The sequence below is a fragment of the Oncorhynchus mykiss genome, chromosome 21 (genome assembly GCF_057628025.1).
Source record: "Oncorhynchus mykiss isolate SJ-2025 chromosome 21, ASM5762802v1, whole genome shotgun sequence".
NCBI lineage: Eukaryota > Metazoa > Chordata > Actinopteri > Salmoniformes > Salmonidae > Oncorhynchus > Oncorhynchus mykiss.
The window spans coordinates 13,459,968-13,476,082 of record NC_143042.1 but is presented as its reverse complement, the minus strand read 5'-3'; the positions used below and the strand labels follow the sequence as shown (position 1 = coordinate 13,476,082).

Here is a 16,115-nt window from a genome sequence, read left to right as displayed (position 1 = left end):
TTCATTTAAAGGCCCAGTTGAAAATGATTTGGGATGTAATTTGATCTGGCACTTTAATCACCGGTGATGTGATTTTGAGTTTTTTAAGGCCTCACGAATAACTCTAAATATAAAAACAATGTAATAGCACCTCATCCTTGATTAATAAAAAGCTCCGAAAATAATTTCGATGAGACATGCATTTAACTGGCCTGTGTTGTGCGAAGGGGTGGCCAGCCTGTCGGCTGATATTGGCTCTGCAACATCGATTTCAAGTTCTGCTTTTGGGGATTGTGTCCTTTTACACCATTTTACCACTGTTGATAAAACATAAACCCCCTAGCTATTTCTATTGCCAATGTCCTTTAATTTTTATTGTCTTCCTCTGGTAATTTCATATGGACAGGGATGATGTTCTTTGAATGTTATTAATTAACAGTTGAAAAAAAGAATGAAAGAGCTATGTTTATCAATTGCCTATCTCTGGTCTAAGAAGTAAAATACATATTTTCTCAACTGTTTCGACTTAGTTTGACCCGTCATCATAAAAACCCTTGAAAAAAAGCTGGAAGCAATCCTGATAGAACTCACAATTAATAAAATCGACATTATGCTGGTCTCAGTGTTCTTATTTATCATAATAAATGATAACACTCTAACTCTGTCAAGGAATGTAAAACCTAATTGTCCTTTCATCTGCTGATGATGACGTTATACTGCAGATCCTGAGGTGACGTTGCTTTGTCTCGCGAGCTTATGGAAAACAATCCAGACGCTCTCTCAGGCCCCCCTTCCCACGCCCAGTGCGCTGTGGGATAGTGGCACTATAAAGTATATCCTCTCTCGGAGAAAGATAAGAAGCCCGAGACGGGAGGGGATGAAGATGGCGGACGCCAAGCAAAAAAGGAACGAACAGTTGAAACGGTGGTTAGGGTCGGAGACAGACATCGAGCCTCCTATTCTGAAAAAGAAGAAGACGAAGGTGAAGTTCGACGATGGCGCCGTGTTTTTGGCTGCCTGCTCAAGCGGCGATACCGAGGAGGTGCTCCGAATGATTGACCGGGGTGCTGACATCAACTACGCCAATGTAGACGGTCTGACTGCCCTCCACCAGGTTTGTCTTTTACAGCTATAAGTCGAGACACTTCCCATACAAGAGCACGACAACCATATGTCTTGCCAAAGATCGTAGCTAACGTTACCTCCTGCCACAGTAATGGAGAATGGAGTAATTCCTGCTGTAGCTCAGTCTGTTTACCTAGCACGCCCGTCTTTTTTTAGACGAGACAGGGCCATTTCATTTGTTGGGCTGTTGATTGAATTGGATCAGAAGCGAAGGGGTGGTTAAACTCAAAATACCTGATTGGTAGCTATCCCGTTTGAGCTAGCTAGGTATGTTAAATGTATTCGTAGGTTAGGTAATGTTGAACATATGGATAGTTAGCTATTTGGTCTTTGTTTATCAGCAACTGATTCAAACATCCAATAGTCGGGAAGAATGCCGTTGACTGGCTTGCTAACATCTAACCAGCCACTTGGGTGGTGCTGTTAGCATAGCTAGTTAACGTCAGCCAGTTACACTGTAGCTAGCTAGGCAAACCATTCTTGGAACTGATACGTCGCCCTGCTCTGGCTAACCTGTGTAAGCTATGAAAGATAGCTTAACTCAATATTGTTGGTTTGTTGTTTAACAAATACTCAATTATTACAATCGTTGGCGAAGTTAACTGCTGCCAATTGTGCTTTATATTGAAGTTAATAGGAAGTACAGAAAATGTACTTGTTTGTTAGATGATGGCTAGCTAGCTAGCTTGCTACAAGTTGGTTAGCTAACGTTAGCTAACCAGTGCAAATGGTGGAAATAACGTTTAGCTGTCCAGTGGCACTGCTCGTTACCAAGCATACGCTTGACTGCAGTCGGTCGGCAGTAAAGCTCCATTCAAATGAAATGAATCAGATGTCAGCTTGGATCACGTCGAAGCTATAACATGCAACAATATTTGACTATATGTTTAGCTACAGTAGCTATGCCGCAGTCTCTAGGCTGAAGGGCAGAACGACTACTGTAACTAGCTACAGTCACGATACTTATATTTTCAATAAATATTATCTGTGGTTAACAGCATATGTAACTCTTAGGCTAGCTAAATGATCATACACTAACGTGTTACTAGCAAACCTTAGCCTCAGGAGCCACGTCTTTTGACATTCTGTAGCTAACATCACTCCTATAATCGATTATACTATTGTAGCAGATAACGTTACAATTCATACCCACATTTTGTAATTGCAATTTGCAATTGTATTATAAGCTATCTGCATGGATTGGCAAACATCAAAACTTGTGGTGTTTCGAAGTAGTTATGATAGCTAGGCTATTTGAAAAGTATACTAACATTCTTAGCACAACACTAAGTAAATGCTCAGAATTAGAATCATATGCTCATTTTTATAAAGGTTGTTACACTTTGAATTTGACTAGCTAGCCTATATCTTGCCGATGTGTTCGGATTGCAATGTTGCATTACTGACGTGTTTTGCTGCACAGTAGACTGTTCTGCAGTCGGATAACAGCTGACACATTCTCTCTGAGAGGTGTGAGGTTTACATGTCAATACCTGTCGCTTTCAGCTGTGTGAAAGAAGCCAATCCTAGGTTTTTGGGCTGTTAATGTTATTAGTCAACACTTTAGCTTATGTTATGGCAGGTGGAGCACCAGCCTGTTACCTTGAATACTGACAACCAAAACATTCAACCAAAACATCTAATTCAGTTAAGTTTTTTTGTTCTTGAAACGGATATTGCACATAAACATTTTAAGTCATGCTATTGTTTTGTCATTGTAGCCAGAGAATAACATGTTAACTGTTCATCAAAGGTTTTCACACAGGTGTAAATGCAAAATTGAAAGGTGTAGGCCTGCCTGTCTCACCAAATGCATTTTAGTAATGCTGGAATGAAACATTGTTTATTGAAGTCTTGCATGCTCCAACTGTCTTGCACCTTACATCTACAATAATCTCATCACCCAGATGTCCTGTTTTGCTAAGTGATGCATCACCCGCCCTTTCTCTTAAGTAGTGTGATGTGTGCACCTTTTATAAACTGTTATTGCCGGGCAAGGCTATATCCCTGAAGGCCGATCTCAGGGTGTAGAAGTGGTGCCTTGTCTCTAGAATAGATGCTGCTGTATCACTAGTAGATGTTTTTTTTTTTGGGGGGGGGGGGGGGGGGGGTGAGGAATTCACACAAATTAGTTATTTTTATCTGACATTAGATATGCACTACTAGTCAGAGACTGTGTCTTAATCAGCCTTTTCTTTAGGGTGACTGAGTTTGTCTTCCTTTCAACTGGAATTAGTCAGCCTCCTGCACTGCGCAGGCTCACTGGGTGAAAATATAGCCTTTTTTTGGGACCGGAGTCCACAGCAGGGACAAGCAGAGGTGAGGAAAGCATTTGCGATGCCGTGCTTGAGACCTAACCATGTCTGGAGAGACTTGGAGCAGCTTTGTTTGTGTTCCAGCATGTGATCCCTGGCTTCAGGGTCTTGGAAAAGAGTTGAAGGCGATATAGGGATTGGCGTTTAGCTTGCTAATCCTAGGATTTCAGGAAGGTCTGGCTGATGTTGGTTTGCTCAAACCAACAGATTTTGTTTAGGGATGTGCACGGTTATTTGAATATCTGAATGGAAGTTAGTATCGGACGTTCAGCATCCAAAAATGTATAGGCCTATTTTAACACAGCATTTTCTAAATTTAAAATATCCATGTTACATGCAAGAATATACCATGACATTTCAAATTATAGATTTAATAAAAACAAACCTTTCATTGTAGTTTTTATGACGTTCTCCTCATAAAAACTACTGGTAGCATTGCCCAATCAACGTGGCTCAATGGATAGTGAGCGCAGAATGTGGCCTCAATTAGCCCAGCTAGCTATAGTTGGCTAGCTTCTCTAGGCTACTCCAGTCAAGATTGGCACTGTTATATGTGATGAGAAATAACATTGTGGCTTCTACAAGCTAGGTAGTCTTGGCTGTAGACAAGTAGTGTCACTATCTGCCTTAGTCTGCTCATTACAATCTCACCGGCACCTCCACAGCTCCCTCATGCAGCAGTGCTCAAGTTAAAAACGTAACTACAAAAAAAGACATGCACTTCAGATTTCCGGATATCTGACAAATCAAATTTTATTGGACACATGCACTGACTACAACTTTCCCAACAACGCAGAGTAAAAAAAAAAAAAAAGTAGAAACATATTTGCTGTTAAAAATATCTTGATACTATTTGAATAGTGACCTTTTTGCTAACCCCCATCTAATGTGGCCCAGTCTGGGTTGCCACGTTAATTGTCCCTGATGGCTTTGCTAACCATTATCCATGTTGGGAATCTCTGCCTTCAAGGAGTAGGGCCAGTTGGCTTAGAGAATCAAAGTTGTCAGAATGAATGGTTAATGACTCTCCCAAAGTGGGATGGACTCTCCTCCTATTAGCAGGAGGCCAGTAGTGGTAATGCACCCTAGTCCTGGTCTTGAATGGAACTAAACCAAACAGTCTAGTAAGTATTAGTAGTCACCTGCCTGGGGTTTGACTAGCCTTTTTATTTATAGAGTCAAACATGGTGCCACGATTCACCACTACTGTAATAATTGGCTTGTGGTAGTGAGACTACGGTGGCTTTAACATGACTCTTATGCTGCTACCACGCAGGTACCTGAGTGACCATTGACCAGCCAGGCCGTGTAGGCTAATTGACATGGTAGAGTGGCAAGTCTCCTTTCAGTTGCAGCTGAAGATCTGTTATTTTATCTGCAACAATTGTTTATGGGGGTTGTCGGGTGCTGATGACATGCCCTGAACCATTCCCTTCCTGGTGGCAAGGCAGTGACCTCTAGCTTTGGTTGTAACAATGCTCTGTTTTTACACGGAGGGTCACTCACTCCTCCTTGGGTGCAGTGACTGCACTGCACTCCTGCCCTCCTGCCACTTCTGAGTGCCAGGTTATAAATACCCCCTGCACCAGTTCTTCTCAGTATAGCTTGGTTTGAGGAGATTATTCTAAGTTTGGGTGAGTCATTGCCACACTGGACTGCTTAGCTTTTTACTGGCAGCTTGGCATGCATTGGAGTTCATGTGGACCGTCTGACTTGAAAGGGTTTGTCTATGTGAAACAGAAATCACCTACGAGTCACTGAACAATGGCCTCTGATGTTCACCTTTTGTTGTGACTGACCACCACTGTTCTTAACTATGGACCTGGAGGACATTTGTCCCAGCCTTTCACAAAAGACTAGGCCTATTTGACTGATTTGAGACGTTGTTAATCTGAATCGGGAGTGTTAAGGCTTCCAGTTCGAAAGAGTTTGCATATATTATCCCAACAGTTTGGGCTGGTTGTGCACACGTGTATTTTTTTTCTGGGGGCAAGTTGAAGCCAACGTCTACACCACTTCATTGGTGATTGGTCAACAGTAGGGATTCTTCAATAAAGTCTTTGTCATTGAATGGGAGACGACTTGTTTTTTTAATGCCCATTTCCCCCCCCCCCCTTGAGAAATATTGAATCAAACATCTTAGATGTAAAATTGAGCAACTAAGATCACCTTGGCAAAAACAGCAATTTTATGACAGATTTCTTGAGTTATCTTAGATAAATTCTGACTTTGGCTATGGTGTCTTCCTGGACAAACGGTAATATTGCATAAATATATATATTTTTTTAATCAAGCGAAGGTCTTTAAGGGAGTAGTATGCGAGCACACTCGTTCAGCTACCGGAGTTTGACGAGGCACCAGCCGAACTGAAGCATGCTGACATCTTTACTGCTGGGGCACAAGCCTGCACACCCTGCAGCCCTCTAGGACCACTGAGTAAATGTGGGAGGGAAAGACCTATAATGGTGCTACTGTAAACCAGAATTGTAACGCTTTCCACACAGTTGCTCCCCGGAGGTGAGGGGTGAAGAGGTACAGGGAGTTGTGAATGAGGGGGCAGGATTGGAGAGAGATGTTTGTAGATATGTGCTGGATAGGTAGCATTCCGTCCCTGTCCTCCTGGCCCGTGCATTCCTCACATGACAGTCGGTGGAAACAATGGCAAAGGGAGAGCAGAGCAGAGCAAGCATTCCTCAGCTGTCACCCCCCCCACACACATACAGTCTTACCCTCTTTTCCTGCCAGCCTCTCCCCAGGCAATGCCAGGACCCAGCTGACTGCCACCTACTGTGCCCAATCAAGGTAGGGCCTGCACAGTGAAACAACAGGCGTATTCACCCATATCTGGCCTTTCTTGAGTCATCCATATTGTCTCTCATTGGTAATATACTTAGTATATATAGTCTAGCTGGTACAGGTATTGTATAGAAATTACATTTTTACTGGCTCATCAAAGTAGCTTTTTGTAAGTTGTGGTGAAGGTTTTACGACATCATTGGGATAGGCTCGATAAAATGCCAACTGTTCACTTTTTAATAAAAAAATAAAAAAAAACTTAGCAACAGTTTAGTTCCACGCCCTCACTATCAGTGTGTGAACTCTAACAATGTAACCATGGCAACGTCTAATGTCAAGTGGCTTGTCTGCCGATTTGTGTACATACAGAGTTACATAACCACTGACTGAGCAGAGTAGCCAGCAGCAGTTTAGAATCACATGGACTGCATGAATCTTGAAATGGAACCTATGCAGACAGCAGTGCATGGGGCCCTCACTGCAGTTCCATCCAAAGCAGCACCAGTTACATTAACACATTACATAATTGTTCCAGCCCCAACCTTGAGATTCTCAGCTGTGGCAGAGGTGTTGATTTTTGTTGTTGCTTGAATTCAATCTCTTGATTCAATTTGGAAAATGTACTTGTTGACCTGATATATTCTGAAGGTCTGGCCTTGTAAAGTGTCGTCTTCACCCAGATCCTATTGCTGAAATATTATGTTCTGGAACATTTCTTTCGCCAGTCATGTGGCACTCTGTCTTTAAAAAAAAAAATCTTACGGCTGTAAACTCACTTACCCTGGAGGGAAGCGGAGAGTGTTTTGGGTTACCACGGATCAACTGATCCGTAGTGAGTGTTGGTGTGTGTCAGGACCTGAAAGCGCTGCCCAGATTAAGTTTATTTGGGTTGAAACGCGCTGTGTGACTTTTGATGACGAGAGCACCATGTTCCTCTCATTACTAGGGACATTTGTCGTTGCTCACCTCGGAAGATGATCAAAGGAACACAAAACAAGACGGAATACTTTCAGTCAGTACTTTCCCCCCCCAGAAGATAAACTGCATTTGCATTGTTCTTTTAGACATCATTCTCTACTTGATACCTTTTCCTGTAGATGTCACTCAAACAATGTCACTCTGAGCTGGTTTGCTCATCGAGGGTGTCTATTCCTAGCCCTTAACCAAAGTTGGAGGTCGCCTGTTTGGCAGTGGACTGGGTATGGAGGGGCAGCGTGAACATGGCACGGTTTGGTTTGTGGAGGAGGGGACTCTTAAAGTGAAATGCCCCACTTCCTTTGAAACCATTCTGCGGAATGGTCTGAAACGGCTGCCTCTGGTGTTGGGCCCTGTCAACAGACATGAGATATTTGGTCGTTTTTGGGGGGCTTTTTAAGATCCACGTTTCATTGGTGGTTGAGGGGAGTTTAGCCGTTACTGTGTAAAGCTCTTGAAGTACCTCTGGTAGAAAGGCATAATAGAAATCTATAAGAAAAATATTTCAACCACCCCCTTTGTATCTTAAATTTTGCCTTTCTAATTTACCTGCCCAAAGGCAGTGATTCATGCGTTTTAATAATGCACATAGCACCATGAGAATGTTCCTCGGCTATTTATAGTATGGAATTAAGGCAATCTGACTTGTGTTACTCTTTGTCTATGCGTTCAGTCTGTCTTGTAGAAAGGTTATTGGCTAATACGGTTGGATGTATTCATAACCGTAGCAGTCGATTGCTTGTCAGTTTTTATGGACACTAGTGCATTAATAAAATATTATAATTCAAGCGTTGCGGGTCACCCAACCCAATGTTGATTCAACGTTGCCTTTGAATCATCATCATAACCGTCACGGGCCTCTAGCCTGTAACAACTGTAATATTAGAAAAGCTCACAGAACTTGCACATTCTACCTGTTTATAATTGGTAGGTCTTGCTCTGTCAGGCGGGCTCCGTCTTAAGTTTTCATTGAAGTGTTTCCGCAACCTATAATCAAGTGCAGGAAGTCGTTGCGTCGTTGCTCTCGACTGCTTCACAACACGTCAGGTAGTCTGCTGATCATGACACGTCGACATGGCTTCCTTACATTAGAAAGCAGACAACTTCCATGCCTGTTCAACTCCAGATTTTCGTGGGTAGTTTTTCCAATGTTTCCTCAAATAAAACATATAAAAAAGAAACGCATGAACACTCACATTTTCTTGATGTATTGATACCCAATTTCTTGATGCTTTAATTATGAAAGTGCTCTAGTGGTAGGAACTGTCTGAAGTATTTAAGACCAGCGTCACCGCAGGTTGAAACTGGTTCACCTGGGGTTGTAGATAGAATTCCTCAGCAGTGGTGTAAACTCGACCTTCTTTTGCCACGTATGTGCTCAGACAGACATGACAGCCAAGAAGCCTGTGGAGATGGACTTGACCTGTCACACACTAGCAACCGATAGGCTAGGTGCTCCGCGGATATCGGCCATGATCAAAACGAGACAATTAAAACTGGTGACTCTGCTATCAATTTCATTTTTGAAACTACAAGCTGCCATTCATCCACACCTGTGTACTACCCTCTCCCTCAAGTACATTTGATGTCACTGTGCATTCCTGTACATGCAAACTATTTCTCACGAGAGCGAGAAGCTATAGATCTCTCACTATGTTGTCAGGGCTCCTCGGGTCTCTGAGAAATAGTCCCGGCACATAGACCCGTTGACAACATCTGTGTAAGGTAAACTGGGATGAGAAGCTGGCGAGAGCTCTCTTTCTCTCCTCCCCCGCTGCCCCACATCTCCGGTCATACTTGGGCTTTAGCATAGTATTGAGCTGCTGCAACATTTTAGTGGGATGACTTCAGCAGCTTGTCTGTTTTTATTCACCCTGTGATAGTCTCCTCTGCTCTAGTTTGGTCTTCAAACCATCCCAGGGTTCTTTGCATTCCAGCAGTCATATGCCTCACTGAGTGTGGGTTTATAAGGTGATTTTTTTTTTTTAAACCGAAAACACCTGGAAGCTGAGGACTGTGTTCCTCTGTCTTATGCAGCAAGGCGGACAATTAAGCCCAGTCTGTTTTGTTGTCCTGGGAGGGAGAAGTTACATTCTTTCAATTCATCTTTCAATGGCCTCATCTTTCCAGCCAGTGAAATTGGTGCACCAGAAACTACTGACAGGTACAGGTGTCACATTTAAAACAGAATTCTGCGTTTTCATGCAAAAAAAGAACGTATATGAAATGCATTGCTGCATTTTGTAAACGCAGATCTAAAATGCTTATTATTGTAATTTCAGCTTGGCATCAGACTAATTTAGTACTTCAGTTGCACTTCTCTACTCAAATGCCTGTTTATGAATTCTCATCAATCAGCAGACAGCACTCTGTGTAGATACTTTCTCTGGAAAAATGCAAGATTAACTTCAAGAAAATCATTAGGAATTGTAACTGGCTACGTTCTTTCTATGATAAACATTAGAAATATGATGGTCGTTTTTTAAATTTATCGTAAACAACATAAAACGCAAGTGAAATTGTTTAAATCAGGTTGGTCTCTATTTGGAAAATGCAGACATCTGAACTCGAACGTGATGCCTGAGGTAAAGCCCCGATTTCAGCCTAGGTGAAGGACCATAAGATGTAGGCCTAGGTGAAGGACCATAAGATGTAGGCCTAGACCACCCTAGAGTATGAGTGAAGGACATACAGCCTACTAGACATGATGGGCATCACACCCCTATGTGGTTTCAAAGTGGGCTACTTGCCTTTCTTATAGTCAACCCAGTACACAACAGTCAGTACACAAGTCTTTAGCAACCTTTGTACAGGCTAACCAGTCTGCCTCTTCCCCTCAGCCTACTGAGCCACCACCAGCCTTGTGACTTTGCCAGTGAAACTACTGTTGTGCAGACAGGGGCCTTTTAATTATAGTCTGTGTTGTGCATGTGTATTTGACTGCAGAGTAGAAGCCGTGTCAGTGAATCGAGCTGGGTGTCTGTGTGTTTGGCTTGTGAGTTTTGATGGCTGCAGGCATTGGACATCATTCAAAACCACTGATTTATTTAGTATCTCCAGGTACAGTAATTTAGTGGTGCCATTAACACCGCTGAACAGACCAGAGTAGGAAACTATTCAGAGCAGGAATATACTAGAAGGTAAATGTACTTTTATTTTCACCCTTGTGCCTTTAAAAAAAAAAATCGGAGTGGACATTTTGCGTCAATTTCACCATTTGCATATTTTTCACTGTTCATTTCCTAAAATTGTAGACTTGATTGACATTTTGTAGATTGTGAATATTGTCTGGTCGTTAAGTCTAATTGAGCTCCTATCCCAGATGTCAGCCTTCCAAATTAATAATTAAATGAACCAGAATTAAGCACACTGCCCTACTGTACATGTGCCTGTCTGGAGAAAGGAGGCTACAGTCGGAAGCACAGCAACGTCAATCAAGAAGTATAACCTCTTCAACCCAAATAAGTGAACTCTTTCTTTCACGAGCAATGAGCTGTTTAGCATACATTTACAAAATAAGGATAACTCTTGGTGTACCAGTAATTTTGGTTCCATTTAGTGTCTTCGGACCACACTTGAGATTCATGTGAGCCTTCCAATGTAGTTGACATTTTCTGAGGCTCAGGGAGATTAGGTGTGCCTTCGGAAATCCCAACGCCCTAGTCTCCACCAGAGCTTTTGTCTCTGCTCAGGACTCCTCATGTGGATTTTCATTGGCTAATTAAAGGTGTGCCCTGCTGTCGTTGTCTGTTTTGAGAGGGCAGGAGGACTGACAGGAATGTTTATCCTCTTCCTAAATGAGGGGAATAGGATGTAGTGGGGGATGGGGGTGTTGGAGAGACTTTTCAGGCAGAGGAACAGGAAGTATTTGTTTATTTTTCTCATTTCCTCGTCGAGGCTCCACAAGTGAGCACGGCTTCATCTACTAACTTTTACTTCATCTACTAACCCCTCCCATTTCCCAGCATTCGCCCCACCATCACAGAACACACCCAGCTCCTCTCCTACTTGAAAGCCCAGTCTACACTATATGCCCCTCTTACATTGGCGAGCCAAGACAACCCTCCTAATTGTGTAAACTGTTTCCTCATCGAGTACTGTGGCTTAGTTCTTTAAGGAAATCACACTCTGATGCTTATTTGTGTCTTGACTTGTTTCTTCCCAAGAGTAGCCCTTTGGTAATATCAGGAACGAAAGAGATAATGTGTGAGCTAGGCCTAAGAAAGACGATATAATGTGCACGGTCCTGTGTGAGACATTGAGTTGAGATCATGTGTGGCGGTGTTGACGGTGGCACTGTGCAGGGGACAACGGCTGGAGCCTTTACTCCAAAGGCTATGGAGGTGATCAATATTTTGCAACCGTAATGGCAATGGATTGTTTGAATCCCTGGCGGGCAGACACAAGGGACCATAACCTCTGGAGTTCAGGCAGTGCTTGCCTGGAGAATGACATGAACAACAGGCCTCATCAGCATTTTCTGCTCATGGCTGTAGGTTAACCCACATAATGCACGGTATTAAGGGAGATTGTGCTACACACACACTCGTGTTACTGTGGCCGTCTGACCTCGTTGTCCCCTCATGCCCCCTCTCTCCATGGACCACTGACAGTAACAGCTCATGGAAACAAACTTGGCTCTCAAGCAGGGCTATTGTTTTGGCTGCAGAGCATAAGCTGAAATGTATAGTTACAATCTCCCTGGACTTTTTCCCCCTCTGCTTCAATCCTGGCCTTTTTCCATGGGAATCCCAGAGCCATATATGGTCGTTCTGAGCAGCAGTGGAGGCAGAGTTCTGTGTAGCCAGGTTACGGCTCCCAACAGGGCTCATCTAGTGGAGGAACCCAGCTGGCCGCCCCGCAGCGCTTTCCCCCCCAACCCTTCCCCTGGCCTCTGCAGTAGCTTTGTGCTTTTAAACCCCTCACATTCGCTCACTTGCGCCCTCTTTTTAATTTACACACACACACACACACACACAGGTGGTAAGAAGAAATTCCTTTTGTGGAAGTGGCTGCATGCCTCTGAGCCGGTGACATAGCCCAGTAGGTGTGGCCAGAGCGTCACTCCTTGAAGCCCTGAGCCCCGGAGTATTACTTATCTGGGAAGTTCTCCACTGCTATGCTAGACTGTGGCTTGGCTGCAGCTATGCTAGGTGGCTGCGGAAAGGAAGCAAAGTTGCGAGGGAGAGAAAGGGGCCCGTGTTGGTCTCCAGGAGAACCTTTGTCTCCATACTATTGCTTTATAAGGGAATAAATGGGTATTTTCCAAAAAGAAAACGAGCTCCACTGTGGATGCCCTATCTCCTGTTAATCCTTTAATTTGCTGACTCAAAAAGCCAGCAGGCATATTTGGGTTGTACATGTGATATTTTAAAGCCAGGCCCATGGATGTTTTGCTTTTTCTGACAACTACTCAAATGTTCCTCTCTCTCGGCTCTGAAATTCAATTACCAGTTTTGTTTTCTCTAAAGGCCAGTGATGCTTATCTGAAACACATGAGCAGATGGTTGACAAAATGATAGAATGGTGATAGTTGTTACAGAAAAAATACAACCGTAATACTTTTTTTATGGTGTTGATATTGTGACCAATAATGCTGTCATTTAGATTTGATGAATTCATGTTTTCAAAGAGCTCCAAGTACTTGGTGGCTGTGCTGGTGCTTTGATCCCACTGGAGAGTGACTCAGGCCTCGCTCAGTCATTATGGGTTTAAACAGCTGCTCAGTGACCACACTGTTCTCCACTCATGGCACACAGTGTTTTTGTTTATGATTGTCATCTGTTCTGAGCTGGTTCCTGTGCTAAAACAAAAGTTTCTAAAACCAGCACTGGCTGTGCCATATTTGAACACCATTACCTAGGGCCCAGTTTCCTGATCAGGAGCCCACTATATAACCTACAGCTAGGGCCCAGATATGATCCTGGTAATGTTACATTTGCTTTAGTCATTTAGCAGATGCTCTTGTCCATAGTGACTTAAAGTAGTGAGTGCATACATTTTTGTACTGGTGAACCCACAACCCTAGTGTTGCAAGTGCAATGCTCTACCAACTGAGCCACACTGGTACAAGTCACACTGTTGGAAATTACCCAGGGTCCTAGCCATGGCTACTAGTAGTTGGAATGACCTGCTGGAGGCCCGTCTGCTTGGTCCGATTTTTTTTTGTCCGATTTTTATCGGAAATAACTTAAAGCCGACGTTAAATACAATTTTGCCGGCCAATTGTCTGCGACGTAGTCCCACTGCAAACAAATCACTTTTAGACTGGTATTTCCATCAATGAATAGGCTATGTAAATATATTTTGACTGGTCATGCTTATCGTTCTGTAGGTTAATTTAGCATTATTTAGTGGAATTATCACATGCGTTCTGAATGTTTCCGTTCAGTGGAAAATCTGTCAGACCAGCAGCATATTTTGGGCTTTCAAAACAACTGGGAACTTAGGTCAAATCATGTCAGTGATCTTCAGGTGGGAAAGCCGGTGTGCTAGAAAGAGGCCTGAGTTGGATATCTGTTCAAAAATAATTTATAACCCCCCCCCCCCCCCCCCCCCCCCCCCGTTGTCTTGAATGCACTGAAGTCGGAAGTCAGATTTCATATTTCCCAGTTCTTTTGAATGCTTCATCAGAACGTCACACACCACTTTGCAGTGAGCTGGTGGCCATATGCATGATGAAAACCCATAGTAAATTGTTTTAAAACTGAATGTTTTAATACATACGAGGCAACTTGCTTCAAAGTAACCTATTAGATCTCCTCTTTCTAAATCTAGCGGATATTTTCATCTGTCACATGAATCCGCTCGCATGTGCAGTGACCTTTTGACAAGTGTACAAGTCTACTGAATTGTGTACATTGCTGCGCCTATAATGTCAAGAAATAAGTTAATCAACATTTTGAATCTAAACGTTCAGATCTGTTGCATCAGACTCGTGGCTTTAACATTTAATTTATTTTATTTTTATGTAGTCTAGACCTACTGGTTGTGTGGATTTCTTGTTCCAGAGTAGGTTTGGAGTAGGCCATTTCTTTTAGTTGCCCATCGGAGGGCCCTGCCATAGGAAATGGGGGGGGGAGGGGTCCTCAAGTGTCTTCTCCTTGATGTGGAGTGCTGCTAAAGTTAGCATGAGCGCTCTGCACAATGACCCCCAACTGTATCAGTAGGATGTACAGTGCCTTTTAAAGTATGGAAAAAGCCCTCTCTCCTTTTCTGAACTGTACTATGGGTGGGAGATGGGGTTTGGAAGCTGTCACAGGTTCACTATGTTGTATGACAGGTTTTTATATTGTGTGATAGATTGTATAATAGATTGGAGAACCTGTATACACGGGCTTGGATACTTGTGTACATGCATGATCTTTTTGGTTAAATACTCTTGGTTGACGCATAATGGCTATTCACATTTGAATCAGGTGGTAGTCTTTGATGTTCCCTTTGACTTGACTGTAAAAGTGTATCTAAAATGGATTGTGGTCATACAGCAAAGTCTTCTGACTAATGCAACATCTGGCTATATGGATGACACACGCCATTAGCAAGAAGGTGTATTTTTTTTTTGAGGGGAGGGGGGGTTTGTGGGTTCTTCCACAGAAATGGCTACAAGGATAGCCACCCTGAAGTTTGAGTTCTCTTAATGTAGGCTGTCACCATTCTATTTGTTGTATCCATTTAAGCTAACCTATTATGGTTAATGGTGACCTATGCTTTCAACCTGTCCATTAATATACTCTGCGTTTCTGGAGGTGAGCACTGGTACCTTGCTGAGAGGTCTAAGCAACAGAGAATGGTGTTTCTATCCTTTGACCATAACCAGTCATGAGAACAGCGGTGGGGTGACCAAAAACTTGGAACGTCCAAAAAGAGAAGGAACCCTTCTCTCCCCCTGTTCTCAAGATTAGCTTTTGATCTTGTACTTGCGAGGTCTGTTCTGTGCGCTGCCTTGGGGGCTCTCTGAGCAACCCCAGTGTGCTTTAAATTAACTATTTTCTCTCTTTATTTATGTTTCTTACAAATGCCCGACAAGACTGAACTCTCGTCCTCTTTTGGGATTGGTTGCTATGGCAATGGCCCAGGCTCTCTTGGGGCGGGGAGGACGTCATTGGCGCATTTTCTTGTTGTTCTCTGAGAACGGCTTTGCCCGTCTCCGCCCGCTAGCCAGGGCCCTTGAAATCCTCTATTTTAGCATTAGGCTGGCGCATATGGACACTTCTTTCTGCTCATAATGTTTCCATATTTATCCCTGCTGCTCGTGGTGGGTTGCTTTAAGTTAATCTATAGATAGTGCCCTGTAATCAGCCCCATATGGGTGCCCTAAATTGAAGAGAATGTGTGAGGTGCAAAGGGCACTGCTTCATTGCCTTGCGGTTGGAGAAAGTCTCTACTGCTGGGGGACAGTCGCTCATTGTAGCCTGAGCTTGTGAACACAGTCAGCATGGAGGCTACTTCCAAGCGTCTCTTCCAGCAGACGAGGTTGGTTCTGTCATGTGTATCTTACACATTCTACTGGTTGGTTCCCTTTTCACTTCCAAATCTTCTCCATTTAAACCACGATTGACAAGGCTAGGACAGATGCCCGCTGATTTGATTTCCTGCTGTCAGCACATGGACGGCCAGCTAGCAGGACCATGATGTGGAGGCATTTGGCTGTGCTAACATTGTGGTTTACAGTGTGAACCCAGTGTTTTCTATTGGTCAGGTTTCACTGGGGTGCTTAGGCTCTGCTCTCAGACTGCAGGAGACACTCTACCTCCCACCCTCGGTGCTCTTTTGTGAAGTGTGCACTCATAGCCACAGTCACTTCCTGGCACATGCCGGCTGACGCTCCACTGAAGGGAATGGGTAATTGCATGTACACACACACACACACACACACAATAAACATGCGCAGGTTTGATTTAGGAGTACTTTTCAGTGTTTGAA

General features: G+C 43.4%; 1 protein-coding gene across 50 annotated transcripts in view; it reads left to right on the top strand.

The window, feature by feature from the left end:
* Positions 1-345: 345 nt before the first annotated feature.
* The window catches only part of LOC110500010 (protein phosphatase 1 regulatory subunit 12A), a 61,298-nt gene continuing 45,528 nt past the window's right edge, over positions 346-16,115 (top strand). For 40 of the 50 annotated variants that reach the window (XM_090213866.1, XM_090213859.1, XM_090213857.1 and 37 more), the window contains exon 1: positions 346-1,093. In XM_090213866.1, the coding sequence (XP_090069992.1) occupies positions 857-1,093 (237 nt within the window). In that variant the 5' untranslated portion in view covers positions 346-856. The remainder of the gene's footprint in view (positions 1,094-16,115) is intronic. The other 10 variants (XM_090213873.1, XM_090213865.1, XM_090213872.1 and 7 more) reach the window with 2 other exon arrangements.